This window comes from Camelus dromedarius, chromosome 26 (genome assembly GCF_036321535.1).
Source record: "Camelus dromedarius isolate mCamDro1 chromosome 26, mCamDro1.pat, whole genome shotgun sequence".
In the NCBI taxonomy this organism is placed as follows: domain Eukaryota; kingdom Metazoa; phylum Chordata; class Mammalia; order Artiodactyla; family Camelidae; genus Camelus; species Camelus dromedarius.
Genome location: NC_087461.1, coordinates 28,172,244 through 28,188,983, shown reverse-complemented (window position 1 = coordinate 28,188,983; position 16,740 = coordinate 28,172,244). Strand labels below are relative to the sequence as shown.

General features: G+C 44.0%; 1 protein-coding gene across 5 annotated transcripts in view; it reads right to left on the bottom strand.

Moving 5' to 3' along the window:
- EPC1 (enhancer of polycomb homolog 1) overlaps positions 1 to 16,740 on the bottom strand; it is an 89,396-nt gene that overhangs the window by 57,944 nt on the left and 14,712 nt on the right. For 2 of the 5 annotated variants that reach the window (XR_010377995.1, XR_010377996.1), the window contains exon 1: positions 5,256 to 5,700. The exons of 1 other annotated variant lie outside the window; for it this stretch is intronic. Coding sequence is in view for 1 of the 4 variants with exons in the window: in XM_064479560.1 (XP_064335630.1) it covers positions 5,256 to 5,408 (153 nt within the window). In the remaining 3 variants the exon portion in view is untranslated. Of the gene's footprint in view, positions 1 to 5,255; positions 5,701 to 16,740 lie in introns of those variants that run through there. 2 more of the 5 variants (XM_064479560.1, XM_064479561.1) reach the window with 2 other exon arrangements.

Here is a 16,740-nt window from a genome sequence, read left to right as displayed (position 1 = left end):
TTTGGTTTTCATCCACCTATATTGGGGCTGGTGGATGAAATTCAATTCATATATTTAAAGGTGTAAAGCTAGGTATCCACTATGTCCAAAATACTGAAAATGCTCGAAACCACTACCTATAATCAGAGGCCTTTAATCACCTTGATTAAGAAACACTTGCCACACTTACCAACGTGAAGAAGACAAGTCAGCTTCAAGTAGTTACTGAAAGTAGTTCTACCAAGTTGTTTAAAACATTTGAATCACTTGTTTTCTTGTTGATCTCCCCCATGAATTGATTTACTCTCACAGGGAAATTACTGTAATATAATCACACTTACATTACATACATACTTGCATGTATGTATGTATACTTAAATTACACATATAAAAGTTCAAAACTTACTTTAAAAGTAAAGGACACAAAATCTAGTTCTGCCTAAATATTTCATAATCTCAAACTGCTTTTGCACTTAGAGACTCACAATTCATCTTATTCCCGAATTACAATATGAAATTCTCATTTCCTTGTGGGTCGTCTTCTTCCAAGAAACAGAATCACAACCCGTATCATCACTTCACGGTATTATTACTCCTTTTAAAATGCTACCCACTGGTTTTAAGAGTACGCTTTAAACAACTGCTGATAACAAGTACCCGTACTTTTTCAGGAAAACTGAATCACACATACAGTCAGAACCCACACCTTCACATCTACAAACAGAGCTCTTGCCGTCACGCACGCACGTGGACACACATCTCCCGTCTGTTTCCTCACCACAGACCGCGGTGTCGCAGAATGCAGAATACAGACAACACCAAAACCTTGTCTGTTTTAGAAGACAAAATACTAGGAATGGCTGGTCTAATATTTAATCCCAGCCACAGACTCATGGAGCTGTAAGCACAGGTTACTGCCCCTGGCTCACAACTTGAAGACACCCTCACTTCGACGGCACTTTTACTGAAGCCCTATTAAGAGAAAGGAAAGGCAGTTCTGCACAAATCCCATTACAGACCGCGAGCACCCACAAAACACCACTAGCTACACGAGCCCACTCATTTCCACGATTGTTTTATAAGAAAATGAAGTCTAAGTTCAAATGGTACTAACCGAAAATCTTAACTACCAAAAGGATGCTGAAACAAGAGCTAACATGGAGACCTCAGGTGCCTGACGCTCGTTTTCAAGTCTCCTCAGTCTTCCTGAATTGCCTACAGCCTTTAATTTTTCTTAAGTCGATGTCATAACTTCCATACTAATGAAACCAAAATGACTCAGTTTGAAATCTTAACCTTGAGCTTTCTTATCAAAATTATCAAAATCTTGAGAGACTGGTGACAAATACCAATTTTCTCCCCATAGAAATATCATCATCACACAATTTTATAGGCGTATCATGGGATTCGCTACTTCCAGCATCATTTCCACGTAACTCTCAGATCCCCAGCTTAGAAACTCAACGATACCTTGGGTAGGGTAGAAACTTGAAACTAGACTTTATTATTGCTTCTCAATTATCTTTGATTTTAACTACGCTATTTGCTACTTAATGGAAAAAACTCCAAATAGTCCGAATTCCTCTCTAAGTCAAACTATCTGTAAAAATTGAACTTTGCTTCTAGGACAACTGACATTTCACGTATCTATTTTCACTTCCAATGCAGTGGACAGAATGCAGGAATCTACGTTAAAGACTAAAAAAATCTTGGTTTACAAAATTTTAAATGAAAAATTCTTGGTTTCTTTAAAAAAATAAGTCAAACTTTTAAATTTATCATTGAAAGTGATTTAAGCTTATTTTTATAAAACAGAAAAACTAGATTTTTATCAAGTTTTAAAAGCATAGTGCTTATTTTTTAACAGAGATATGTACATATTTCCAACTTCCCAATTAAAAGTGAAAAACACCGACCTGTCTACTTTATGAACTTGCTTTTAATGACACTGGTACTGGGCCAGTAATGAAGGACATAGTTTTAGAGAAAAGACAGGTGTACGAGACTATTTTGTCTGTTCAGAGAGCCCTATTAAAACCAGGTATTGGGTCGTGATGGCTAGACCCTACTTCTAACAGTCCCAAAGGTGGCTGTGTAGGGCAGTATCAATGCAGTGCCATCACAAACATCTTAATTACATCACTCATCCAATCCTAACCAGCCTCAGTGACAGGAGAGAGGGTAAGCCCCACCCCTTACAATAAACTGAGTCACACACCCTGGCATCCCAATGAAAAAGTTAACTGCGACAGGAACCGAGCAGCTCCATTTGGCTACGTATCACTTTAAAACCCACTTTCCTGAAGTGAGAACCATCCCTAAAGGAGAATTATACCTTAACGTAAAGCTCCAATTTTAACCAAAATAAATCAACTTCAATGAAAACATCTGATAGTACTGCTATCTTGGAAAAAGTATCCTTTCAATTAAAGGTGAAGCCGAGGCACTAAGTATTTTAACATTTCTAACCTTAAAGATTACAATCTTAAAATTAAAATGTTAAAAAATTACAACGGTGCAACCTCTGTGCCTCCATTTGCTTAAATTTTTGGCCATTTTTACACCCCTAAGGGACTCATTTATTTCATATTTAAAGCTGATAGTCTATTGATTTCCTGTGATTTGAAAATTACCTCTGTAAATCATTAAATCAAAGTCTTTACTTTTAAATCAAAAACTGTTACTTTTTGATTTATCAAGTTACAATGCATTACACAGTCAAGCCCTTTCATTTATTAAAACCTGGAGTTATTTCTCAATCCTACTAAATCATGAAAAAACGATTAACTGCTCTAAAGTTGAGTAAAATTCATGTTGAGGGGCGGGGTGAGGGAATTTCTATTAAGTTGTTTCTTAAAAATTAAGAGGCATTCCTAATTAATTAGGGCATTGTGTTCAGCTTATAATGCTAAAATAAGTTAAATGAGAATATATTAAGTGTTTAGATTCGGCATTTCTGTCCTTTACCACAGAAACAAAATATGGTAACAATTACCAGGTAGTTCACATGACAATTCTGCAGACACATGTGATCATGAAACGCTTTCTTAAGGTGAAGTCCTCAACTGTCCTATCCGAAACTGCCCCCTCCTTCACGAGCATCAGTTAGACTTCGTCTAAACCAGTCACTCCGTTCAGGTTCTAGGTCACTCCTGAGCCTACCCAATGCGTCAGAGGCATAACCTTTCGTCTTTCTAAGCAGTATTATCATCAAGTTTTCCTAAGGTTAACTCAGGATTCAATTTCCCTCTACTTGTGCTCAGCACACATTTTCAACGTTAACGTGCTCCCTGCAGGACCGTGATCTGCACGGCCTCCCCATCCCACCAGGATCAACCACAGGTGGGGGTGCCGACGTCCTTCTGTTAAGTTCAGCACCCACCCCTGAGGTCCACGCTTCACTGGTCTTAGCTTTGGTTGGGTGTGAAGTGAAACAAACTCTAAACAAATGATGGGAAAAGGTAGTCTGAAGGGGGAAAAAATGCCACAGAAACAGGGACTCTACATGTTACAAACAAACGACATCCACTGCACTATAAAACATCAAACTTATTTCAGTGAACAAAAATTATCTGCCAAATTTAATAGGCACTGATACTTGAGTTGAGCTCAGCTCCGCTTTCAGGCTGGGGCTCTTGGGACAGTCCAAGGTGTCCACAGAAGCGAGACTTCAGAATTTCTAGTGCCCGTAGTGTGTCTTGTTTTATCAAGGCTCCCCCCTTCCGTGGCTGCAAAACCAGAGCCACAAGTTAATTTCCAGGGCAGTGTTAACATCAACACCGCAACTTTGAAGTATTACCGGTAAAACTTAGAAACAAAAATAAAACCAAAAGACAAGATTCTGCAGTCACAAGTGCTTTAATTGTTAAAACAAATCACTTATTTGAAAATAAACAAGTGGCACCATTCTGCTCTAAAGCCGATACAGGTGAACGGAATCAGGAGGGTCGGTGTCACCGCGGGCACCAGGCCGCACACCCCCGGCCGCGCGCTGACCGCTGGGCTTACTATCTGCGAAGTCACAGTCAGGACACCACTCTCTAAAGTGACATCCATCTGTCACACTCTGACTTTGAAAGGTTAAACAACCCGAACAGTTTAAATAACTTTATTTTCAAAAATCAACATTACAGAGCATAATTTCTACATTTAAATTTCTTAACAGTCCAAGTTTCCACAAAACCGGAGCCCAAATCCAGCGACTCCTCCACTTCCTCGAACTGTCATCACTGCGCCCTGTTTCAGGCCGCACCTGAGAACCAAGGTGCGCGGCTCCCGAGAGTCGGGGGCTGGGGCGAGGGGGAGGCTCCGTCACCCGGCGTCCGACCCGACCTCCGCGACAGGCGCAGCCACGGCGGCGGCGAGGCGCCGGCGCGCGGTCAACACTGAACCCCCACAATTCAGTAAGACGGTGAGACTTCTGCGGAGGCGGTCACTTCACCGAGCTCGGGATGCAGGAGCGAGAGCCCTCCTTCTGAACGTACACCTGTAACATCTACTTAAACTGGGTCTCTCGTCCCCTGGGTTGAGAAACCAGCGATCAGGCCACACAGGTTTTACGGGGGGGGGGGGGGGCGGCGGGGGGGTTGCAATTAAGAAAGTTACAGGCTTCAGAAGAGCCACGTGCGCCCCCCAAACCTGCAGCGTCTCCTCAAGGACCAAAGAAACAGTCCGGACAGCGCGCTCCGCCGCCCTCCGCGTCCGCAGAGCCGGGGCGGGGACGCGCTAGCCCCGGGACCCGGCGCCGAGGCGAGCACGCGCCCCCCGGCCCCCGGCCCAGCGCCGCCCGCAGCGCAGCGCAGCGCGCCCCGCGCGCCCGGAACCTGCGCTCCCGCCGGCGGCGGCGGCGCGCGGAGGCCGAGCCGGCCCCGGAGCGCCACCCAGCGGCCCGCGGAGAGGCCTGCAGGCGGGTCCTCGGCGGCGCCGCTCCCATCCCGGCCCGCTCCCCTCTCCGGCTGCACAAGGCCCAGCCCAAGCTCTACGACCACAAAATGGCTGCCGGCAGCCTCGTCACGTGACCCCTTTGTGCCTTTCGGGCGCCCGAACTCGGCGGGGCCCGGGTCCAAGTGGCCGGGGTCGGCGGGTGGCCCGAGAGGAGGCCCCGCCGGGCCGCGGCGGCCGGGGGCCGCGGTCGGGGAGGCGGGGGCAGGCCCGGCCGGCGCCGGGAGTCGGCGGCGGAGAGAAGATGGCGGCCATTTTGTGAGGATCTGTGCTCCGCCGCGGGCAGCGGAGGGAGCGGGCCTGGCGGCGGGTCGGACAGGGGAGTTAACACGTACCGACTCCTCTTCCTTCTCCATTCCGGTGGGCATCTGCGGCACGGCCCGGTTTATCGAGGCGTATTCGTGCAGGTCGGGCAGATCCTCACAGCGGAAAACCGGCAGCGGCTTCGAGGCGTCTAGCGCCCGCGCCCGAAACGACAGTTTACTCATCTCAGGCGCAGCAGATACCTCTCCGCTCTGGGGAAACGGCCCCGGCCAGCGGGATCATGGAGAACCGGGGGTTCGGTCCCCACTCGCCCGCCGCTGCCGGGGACTGGAGGGGCGGAGCGCGGAGCCCGCCGTCCGGGCGCTCGGAGCAGCCGGGAGGTGGGAGGCCGCGCCGCTCCGCTCCTCGCTCGCTCGCTCTCCTCAATACGCCATGGCCAACATGGCGGACATTAAAACTCCACTGTGCGCTCTTCAGCCAACCCCAGCCATTCCCCACACTGCATCGCGCAGCGGCGCGGGCACGCGGGGGGGGGGGGCGCGGGCTCGGGGCCGGGCGCCGGCACGGAGCGCGCGTCCCGCCAACCCCCGGCGCCCGGCCCCGCGCCCGGGCCGCTCGGCCCCCAGCCCCGGCCGCGGGGGGTCCGCGCGGGGCGCTCGGACGCCGGGGGCCGCTGCCGGCCGCCCGCCCCGCGAGCCCGGGCGCGGCCGCTGACGGACGGAGAGCGGGGCCGGCGGCGGGCGGCGGGCGGCGGGCGGCTCGGGCACCTGTCGCGGCCGGCGGCGCCCGGGCCCCGCACCGAGCCGCTGCTCGGGCTGAACTTTCCCGGCCATTACTTTCAGTCGAACTCTGGGCTGCGTCTGACGCGCTCCGCACCCACCGGGCTCAGTGTAAACCCGCCATCCTCCGCGGCTCCAGAGGAGGGCTTGGCGTTTGCAGGGTTTTTGAATCCTGCACTTTACCTACCCATACTCGTTCTTTTATTGTAATTGAAGCAAAGGGACTCATCAGTGTAACCTTCAGGGAAAAAAATTTAAAGCAAGACCTACTTCACAATGTTGGCGCCAGGTCTTTATATGTAGCTCATGGTTTTTCTGCACTGGAAGGAAATGCTATTTCAACGCAGCCATGGGTTGACATTTATTGTTTGTTCTCTGGAAGACTTTATGAAACTGAATTATATGAAGACCCATAGTGCTCCTGCCAAACCAAAAGAATTTTTTTTTTAAAGCGAAAATCTGTATCGTTAGAAGAGATGTTGATGGATGTGATTGTGGACATTTGGTTTATATTACACACAGAAATGAGTATCCAGAGAGCTCTTTCCAGTAAAATATTTTAAAAATCAGAAAGACTGTTGGGGTGGGTTTAACAGATTTGGCAGCAAAATTTCAAATATTCGCCAAGATACAAACGTTTTGTACGTCTGCTTTTCTCCGTGGGGAATACATAGTAAAAAATAATCACTATTCTTAAATACTGGGTTGGACAGGAACTGTTATTAGCTTAAGGCATAGAGGCCAAGTGCTATCTTTCAGGCTGGTTTGGCTACCACTCTACCGGGTGGAGGGAGACAAGGAGAACACGGACTGCAGTTCTCCAAAACGATCCTGAAACTTCACAGGGACAACGCCCCTCTGTGGGGCAGATGGACTGTCATCTATGTCTCCCGTATCAGGGCGATGCATTTGTTCAATGAGCAAACATTCATTGAGACCTCAGAGCCCTCTAAGAATGTTGTTAATTACTTAGCACCCAGGGGAGCTCCTGGAGGAGCTGACACAGTGGGAGCAGGACCCGTGGGTGGCAACTGAAAGCTCAGGGCTATTTGGGACCAGGCAGGAGTGGCACCTGATCCGTGGGGAGTGGCTCTAATGAAAGCATTCAGGGAAGGCTTTTTGGAGGAGATGATATCGGAGTAAAAGCCACACAGGGTAAATATGGGTTAACCTTGCCAACAATAAAGGGAAGAAACGTATCTTGGGCCAGAGAAGCAGCGTGTGCAAAGGCTCAGACCCCTGACAGTGTCTCATATTCCGAGATCCTCAAGAATGACCACCACACCGTGGACCGTGACATCTGCCTAGGCAAGTGTAACAGTTCTGAAAATACGGGCTGAACTTTAGTACAGTAGTCCTCCCCCAGCCTACTGCATTAGATTTCTGAAAATCCTAGTAGTAGAATTTGGTTGATTGAAAAGCCTATGAACTAAAATTCAGTGTTAGGTCATGAGGGAACCACCAAGAAAATGAATATTTTTTTTTTCTTAAGCCTTCATTAAAATAACAGCCTACAGATAACGTTTTCCATATCCCATACTAGTAAGAATGGGCACTATACAACCAGGTTCCTTGTTTTCCAGAAATTCTAGACTCACCCTCCATGGCGGATTCAGAGAGATGCTTACACATTAAGCTTGCCTTTTGCAGGTGAGGTGCCTGTCAGGAGATACTTCCTTTCTGCACTGGTTCCCCATCCATCTCAGTGCCCTGGATTTCTGACCTGCAGGTCCTAATTGCTTCCCAAAGATGCGAAGGCTGGAGTCCCAAGCCTCTTACATTCAGTTCACGTCCCTCCCTCCTGTGGGGCAGAAGTGTAGCAATGAAGGCTCCAGTTGAGCTTCCCTCAGGCCCCTTGCAAAAATGGTTAATCCTGCACCGTCTTTCACTTTTTCTTTTCCCAACTTAAAGTTCCCTCTTTTTCCTAAGTATCCCCAACCAGGGTGACGTGAAATTCTCGGTGTGTAAAGCTGCACACCTTTCCTCAAAGGGAAACTTTTGGTTGGGATGGGACCAGCTGTATTTCAAATAGTTTTGATTCATGTCAGTTACTGAATAACTAGGCAACACGCAGGAGCATCATTGTAGGGGACACAAATAAGATACCGATAAAGGAATCCCCAGTTAATAAAGTGACCAGGACAAGGCAGGATGGTGACATGCCTGCTCAGAGTTGGGAAAGAAAGCAGTCAGCTCCAGGTGGGTGGATCAGACTTGATGGGGAGACGGCATGTGATCTGGCTCTGAGGACGACTGATGTTCCAACTGGTAACAGGGATGAGATGGTAGAAGAATTGGGTCTTCATGGGAGAGGGCAACCTGAGGGACAGAAAATGGGGAAGAGTCACCTGCTATGTGTCTGAAGATGAGGTTTACTTGTCCAGAGTTCAGTAGGAGAGGACAACAATCGAGGTATGACAAAACTGAGAAGAACTTGGGTGGAGGGAGTCAGGCTAGAAAGCACAGAGACGTAAGTTTTAATGGTAATAATAATCACTTACAATATCACTATCCTGAAATGTGATTCATTGGTTTCAAATACAGAATGTCCGCTCAAACAACAACAAAGAATGTGCCAAATGCACTAGCTCTGACAGTGGAGTCTCCTGTGCGTAATGTACCTGAAATACAGCTCCACGTGCCCAGTATGAGCCCAAGTCCTATTGTTACTTTGCAGTTGTTTCTAGGATTTGCCTCCTTATTTCTATCCTCCCTGTCTCAACCATCGTCCCAGCTCTCGTCACTTCCCACATAGAAACACCCGCTAGCCCAGGTCGTCCTCGGTTCACTCGTCCCCTCAACAAGCCTTTAGGAAGCTCCCACTTCACAGGACACTGTGCTGGCTCTTCCCCAATAGTGGCTGGTGGGAGCCAGCAGTGGCTGGTCAGGGATGTGGGTCCCCAGGGGTGTCAGGGCTTCCCCAGGTCAGTGTGCCTGAACCCCTCTTTCATGTGTCCTCTCTCCCCCAAGTCATTATTTACAGCTGCTCTTCATTCTGTTCATGACAGAGAGTCAGTTTTTTTTTGGCATGATTGTCAGGGCCTCATAATTTTGCCTTCACTCTATCCAACATCATTTCTCCTTTATTGCTTATGGCAAACAACCCAAGCCCTGCACTACAGACAGGTGAGTTTCACCACCATCTTTAGAAATTAGCAAGCCTTTCATGCTTCCTCTTTCCTTTCTTTTTAAAAGAAAAATTGGGGGGGGGTCATTAGGCTTATTTATTCATTCATTTATTATCATCATTTTTAGTGGCGGTACCAGGACCTCATGCATGCTAAGCACTGCACTTTTCCCTGAGCTATTCCTCTCCCCCTGTTCTTTCTTTCCATCTCTCTCCTCTCCCTGTCCAGCTTCAGATCTCTCCTTCTAGCTACTGAAGTGCTACTTCACAGGAACGTTTTGAAGATTAAATAAAGCCAGCCATGTCAAGCATCCCCATGGCCTGCGGCCCACAGTAAACTTTCAATAGTTGTAAGCTCTTGTTCTTACTGTTCAAAACCCAACTCAGATATCACCTCCTTCGTGACACTTCGATGACTTAATTTCTCTGGGGCCTCATTTTCTAATCTGAAGAATGAGTTGGGTGAATTCAAAATAATCCTTAAGCCTACCCCTACCGCACTCTTCCTCATCTCTGAACTCTTGTTACACTTTCCATCAGTAAGAACAATAACTTTATTTTCAAAATACCTTGTAATGGCCTATAATGAAAAAGCACAGGAAAAGTAATCTATCTATCTATCTATCTGGATCACTACGCTGTACACCAGAAACTAACACAACATTGTAAATCAACTATACTTCAATTAAAAATAAATAAAAATAAGGGGGAGGGTATAGCTCGAGTGGTAGAGCACATACTTAGCATGCATGAGGTCCTGGGTTCAATCTCCAATACCGCCTCTAAAAATAAATAAATAAACCTAATTACCTGCTCCCCTAAGATTTTTTTAAATAATAAATAAAAATAAATTTATTGAACATTTACTATATGCCAGGCAGTGCAAAAGTACATTTTAAATGCATTAGCTCACTTAATTTTCATGACCGCCCTGTCTATGAGGTGTGTCCTATCAGAGCAGTTGCAAGTCCTGCCTCTGGTCACAGAGCAGGGGAGAGACAATGCTGAGGCTGGAATCCCCAGGTCCAGAGTGGAGCCCCGACCCCAGATGACGGAGTGAGATGAGGAGTGAACTGGCAGTGAGCTGAGAGAGGGAGGCCATCCGTCCCCTTCCAAGAGGCTTGGCAATGAGGGGAGGGTGAAGGGAGAGGCAGAGGGGGACGAAGCCATTCAGGTCACCGGTTTTGTTGTTTTTGAAGGTGGGAGAGATGTGGGCAAGTTTGTTCGCTAAAAGCAGAGAATCCTGTAAATGGATTAAGTTTAGGACCGGCTTCCTCTGCAGGAGGGAAGGCAAGAATGGACAGTGATTCAAAAAGTTAAATCCTCAGTGATGGGAACAGTAAGATTAAAAACCAAACAAACAAACATAACACATGGTACCAATTTGGGCAGCAGGAGTCCAGATTCTGCCTTTCTCCAAGCATTCAACAAATATCTCCTGGATGTTTACAGACCTGGGCAAGGCCATTTGTGCAGAACTATGATAAGGAAGTCCCCGCGGCCTTCCAGAGCTAAGAATAAAGTCAGAGGCTGTGTTTGTATTTAATTGGGAAAATGTGAAATTAATGTCTTTAAAAAATGTGAGTACACAATGATCTCAACATTAAGAAATGATACAGTGCTCTAATTGAGAGCATTGTGCAAAAGTACTGAATACCGAATATTTTCACCAGCAGTAATCATTTGCCGTCACTTTCTTTTTCTTTTCATAATAAGCTAGATAAAGAAATGACATCAAGTACACAACATTTAGGAAAATAAAAACTGGAAGCCCTTTATGATGTGTTGTATGTTGGAAAGTAAACGTTGCAATTGTGTTGCAGCTTATTTAATAGGATACCACAAGAAACAATACCTGAACTGATTTCTCTAGAGTTGATTTATGCGTAAAATTCTGTGCATAGTATTTAAGAACTATGTTTTATACAAAATAAGATAGTTCGGCATATATCCAGAAATAGTCCATCTCTACTTTAAAAGAATAAAGCCAGTATCTTATAGTAACTTATAGTGAAAAAGAATGTGAAAACGAATATATGTATGTACATGTATGACTGAAATATGATGCTGGACACCAGAAACTGACACAGCATTGTACACTGACTATATTTCAGTTAAAAATAAATAAATAAAGGGAAAATTATGAATCCTAGAAAACTGTAGCAGGACAGACTCAAAATTATTTCAGTTCAACTGTGTCTCCAATATACATGACTAAAACCAATCAGGTCTGTCTAAGAATGAGTTAAAAATGGTTCCAGCAGTGTTGGGATTTTAAAAAACACACAAAAAGATAATGAAACATGATACATCTTACTGTGTAAGGTAAAATCCTAAATTTATAGAATATCTACTCTGAGCACAGCAAGGATTTGGCCAGAATTTAGATCACCATCCCTCTTGGGGGGAAAAAAGGTTATTGGTTAAGTCTGACCACTTGAAGGACTTGCTTTCCTTAATTCCGAGGTCCCATAAATCATGTGATCTTTTCCTCACCATCCTGGTGGGCAGGTGACGGGACCCCCACGACACTTCTAGAAGCAGCTGGGGGAGAAGTGCAAGGCATAAATAGGAAACTGTTTGGAACTTGAACAATAACAATTCCATACATACGCCATATATATACACACATCATATATTCCAACAATGAGTTTTCCAGAATAGAAGTCCATCTTAGAAAAAAGAAAAATTTAAAAATTAAAACATATGTATTAAAGGAATACATTTGGTAGTATACATCCAAACTGGATTTTCAAGTAAATTTACTTCCATTTACCTAAACAGGTAAACTACTGTTACCTTATTTAATCTAGTGACTGGCACCTACTGGCAGGAACGATCTGTAGCCTAGGTGTTGGTCCAAGGTTGCAAAGGGCAGAAGGATAAAAATGAGGGAGAGGGAGGGGAGATGGGGAGGTGGGAACCTTTAGGTGCCTTACAGTCTTGAACACATAAAACATACTACTTGTGTTACACTAATCAGTGTGGTACAAATGGTACAAGAGAGGTTAGAGATGAAACAGGAACAAGAGAAAAAAACTGTTCATGAAGTAGAAATTTATGTGGAAAGTTTTGTTTTGTTTTGTTTTGTTTCTTTGGGGGGATGGTGGAGGTAATTGGGGTTTTATTTGTTGTTTATTTATTTAAAATAATTAAGTTGTTTATTTATTAATAATAATTAATAGCTTAAATTATTTATTTTAATGGAGATGCTGGGGATTGAAGCCAGGACCTTGTGCACGCCAGTAAGCACATGCTCCACCACTGAGCTATTTCCCCCCCAACTCTGTTAGAAGGTTTAAGTCAAAGTTACAAGCAGGCGGTGGATACACGCTGCTAGGAAAGCGGGCATCCCAGAGAGGGGCTGCTAGGAACCGCCGCTGCTCCTGTGACCCAAAGAAGGGAGTTATCTCTATCTTCTTCAGAGACTTGGGGCACAGAAGTCTCTTTTTTTATTATCTAATAAGTTACGATTAGTGAAATAAGAGTTTTACTTTCACTCTATGTATTATTCTTCATTATGATACTTTGAGTAACACGGATCGTCCTGACGGCTTAGATGGCACTCTGGGTCCCGAAACTCGGGCTTCCAGAGCAGGGAAGGGAAAGTGACCGAGTTTTTTCAAACCTGAGGAGTGAGGTTATAGGTGTGGAGAATGACTGGTGGAGGGAGCGGAGAAGGGGCTGGGGAACAGAGCCCAGGGGAACCCGCACACCTGGGGGACAGCAGAGGGAGAAGGGCCGGGAAACGAACAGAGGAGGCTGGGAGCCGCCAGGTGACTACTTCCAGGAGGTGATCAATGAGAAGAAACAAAAAGAATGAGGAGGTCCCTGGAGACACAGCAACCCCGATTTCTACAGGACGGTGAGAGCAGAAAATACACCCTGGTGAGCTGAGGCGTGGGCTGGAGGAGCAGGCTGCATGGAGCCTGGAACGTGCTAATTCATCATGTACCAGGCAAGACGAGCCAGGTGAAATTTTGAAGGGCCCTCCTAGGACGCTTTCCTAGGTCCTTCCTCATAGGAAAGCACCCCAAGGACAAAAAAAAAATAGGCTTAGCTTCAGGACACAACCAGGGGCACATCATGAGTACCTCCCATGTCAGACATTAGAAGAGAATGTATTGCGTTAATTCTCCAGGCTTCACAAAATCCTCGTCTGGAGGAAGTAAAACGTATCTTTCATCTTTAAAACTGCAGAAACTAGTAAACAAAAGACCAGCCTGACTTGTTTGAGTTACTGACAAGGGCAGAGGCCACATCCAGATCTAAAATTTCTTCTGAATTAGGTTTCCCAAACTCTAGACTCATAAACCACAAGACAAAACAAGGACACTGTGGTGGCACATACATTTGGATATATATTTTGGTTTTAATAGACTTATTCATAATCAGGTTAACTATTTGGTGTTTTTATTCCTTTCCAGTCTTTTCTGGCTTTGTGTCTGTTTTTCATTTGCTTGTTTTACGACACTGGAATAGTACTGTGTATTATTTTGTTGTGGTCCTCATTTCTCAATATAATTCCCACCTCATTAAGCATTCTCCCCAGATGTTAGCTTAGCACTTTTCAAAATTATGTTCCATAAAACGCTAATCTCAGAAGTTACGTTCTGAGATGAGAGTTCTATAAAGAGTTACATATAAAACCAGTAAGTTAAGGGGTGGGGGTATAGCTCAGTGGTAGAGTGTGTGCCTAGCATGCATGAGGTCCTGGGTTCAATCCCTAGTACCTCCACTATAGAAATAAACAAACAAATAAAAACCTAATTTTTAAAAAGCCCAGTAAGTTAGGGAAAAACTGCCTATTATTTCTTCCTGTTTAAAATCCGTATAGGCTCAGACAAGTCCTGCAGGAAAGAAATCTATTTACTGATACTTAGAAAAGTATTTTCCAAATTTATCTCACCATGCAACCCCTTACCATGTGCTATCCATTACTACATTTGTTTTATAAAAGCACATTCTGAGAAATTGTTACCCAGGGAATTTAAGGAAACAGAAGTTTTCCTGAGCAAATTATCTATTTAATTACTTAAGAAGTCTGACCTGTGAACTTTGAAAAAGCATAAAGTTTTTATAAATGTAAAGTACTATCTTTATTACCACTTCTTCAGATTTTTATCCTGCTAAAAACAGTGCAAAACAAGACACTTAGCAATAAAACTGGATAGAATTCTAACAAGCACTAGAATTAAGAAGATAGCTGTGCTTTGGCAATAAATCTGATGTTTAATAACAAATTAACTAAGATGTTTCGCTACATTTCTTTGTCCAAGTTTCTCCACTAAAATAAAAGGTGCATGCTGAACTTCGCCTCAGATTTTTCGTACTCTGACTTAAGCTCTTCTAGCTGCAGTTTCTCCATCCATGAAATAGAAACCATAGCACAATCTGTCACATAGGTTGTTACATTGACTCAATGAAACCATTAACACAGAAAATTTAGCTTGGACCGGACACAAAAGTCATGCTCAATCAACATGAGCTATTTTTTAAGGATTTTTAAAATTACATTCCTTTGAATAGATCATTTTACTTTTCTGAGCTTTATTTTTGTACATACAGTATAAAACATAACCCTGGTTGTAAAGGCTTCAAAATTCTTAGCTAAGGAAACAAAACAAAACAAAACTAAGAAAACCTCAAATGAAACCAGAGACCAAGATACACATATAAACTAATTTATATATAAATATTATACTCATCTTCTAGAATCTTTTTGTTTCCAGTGAGTAGCTTTGTATCATTCCTATGTTTAAATCTACATGGCGCTCTGCTGTCCTCCTCGCTCCCCCCACCCCCACTGCCAAAAGATTGACCTGGCGTTGCCCAGTGCCTGCGTAATCTCCAAATCTGGTCAAGCCAGCTCCCCATGGGGTCAGGGCCTCTCTGTACAGGTTGCTCCTGTTTCCCTCAAGGTGAACACTTTGTGTAAAGAGAGTCAAACGATAAGTAGTATTTTGCATTCGTGCAGTGAGACACAGGTTATGTACTGGGAGGAACACTGTCTTCCATGTTTGAAGATGCAGATGCTAATCTAATGTTTACCATTTACCAGCAGCATGAGCCTAGAGAAATGATTTAATCTCCAATACTTAAGCATCTTGTATGCTGGGTCTAAAGAATACTTTTTCTTCACCCTCTTAGACCATTACAAAGAACAAATAAGATAATATGGTGAAAACTCTTTGCCAATTCCAAAGTGCCTTACAAATACAAGGAAGAATGAATCCTTTTATTTCAATTTCTCCATAGTGGTTAGGAAAGGCATATGTATATTGCCCCGAATTGACACACTGAAACAGGAAGTTGATCGCAGACTTGATTGCTAGTCTAGGGCCCTTCAGCTGTTTCCTTAAATAAGAAATCTTTACGAGAATACCAAAATTCATCCTTTTTATTTATTTTTTCAATAGTCTTTTTTTACCCCTTTATATTTATCTTGCCATATTTTTTCAATTAATCTAGACTGTCCAACACAATATAAAAATTTAGGAAATCTGTAAGTCTGAATTATTTTGGGATAAGCTACGTACCTGTATTACCATTTTTACAGTTACAATTTTTTTATAGTTTTCTCAAAATTTTCCTTATCTAAACCTCCATTTAGAACAGAAAATCAGTACAAATGTTTTCTTGAATTTTGCTCACTAGTTTACCCTTAAAGCATCATTTAGGGGGTGGGTGTAGCTCAGTGGTAGGCTGTGTGCTTAGTATGCACAAGGTCCTGGGTTCAAGCCATTCAAAAAATAATAAAATATAAAAATAAATAGATAAATAAGAGCAGCATTCAAGGTTTCTAGCAGATGATACACAGGAGCTTTAAGAAAAATCGCTGTAAGATAGAATGTAATATGCCGACGAAAGGCACTGGTTTCAGAGTCAGACATGATCTGCGTTTGAATCTCAAACTCTTGCTCTTTCCTAGCTCTGTAAACCTGAATAAAAGTCATAACATCTATGAGTTTCCACTTCCACCTCTAACATGGGGATGATGCCTACCTCCAAGTATTGTTTGGAATAGGTAAATAAGCCACATAACCAAACTGACTGGGTTGGTACTTTGCTGGATATTTTTCTTGCATTATCTCATTTAATCTCTACAAAATAGCTTCAATGCCTGTCATTAAAGATTTCAATGTATTAAATATTATTACACACACACACACAAAACCTGAGCATTTTTCTTAAGGATTAAGGAATAGTTTCCAGTGTAGGGTGGAAAATGGTTGCCCAAGAGGAGTGACTCAGGTCCTAACTCCCTTCATTTTAACATAAACGCTACACTGGGCTTACACTAGTGGTTCAGTCCTCCTTCCTCTTGAAGAAAAACACTCAAAACCTAAACCTGAAGAAGAAATACTACCTGAATAAAAAAAGGTTCCCTCTTGAATAGTTTTCCTGTTTCTTTCCATTCACAAAAACCACCACGCCCACACACGCTTCACAGCAGGCTCCTGCGGGACTCGGTTGTGTGTCTCTCCAGCATCTAGTTACCCGTCTTCCATCTTAACAGAATTCTCTTTGCCTTTATTTTGTTGGGTTATTCCATCATCTGTGCTCTTTCCAAATAATTAAGCTTTCATGCTCTGCTTGAAAAACAGTAGTTCTTCAGCATTCATCTTTAACAATGTTCTGTATAATGGT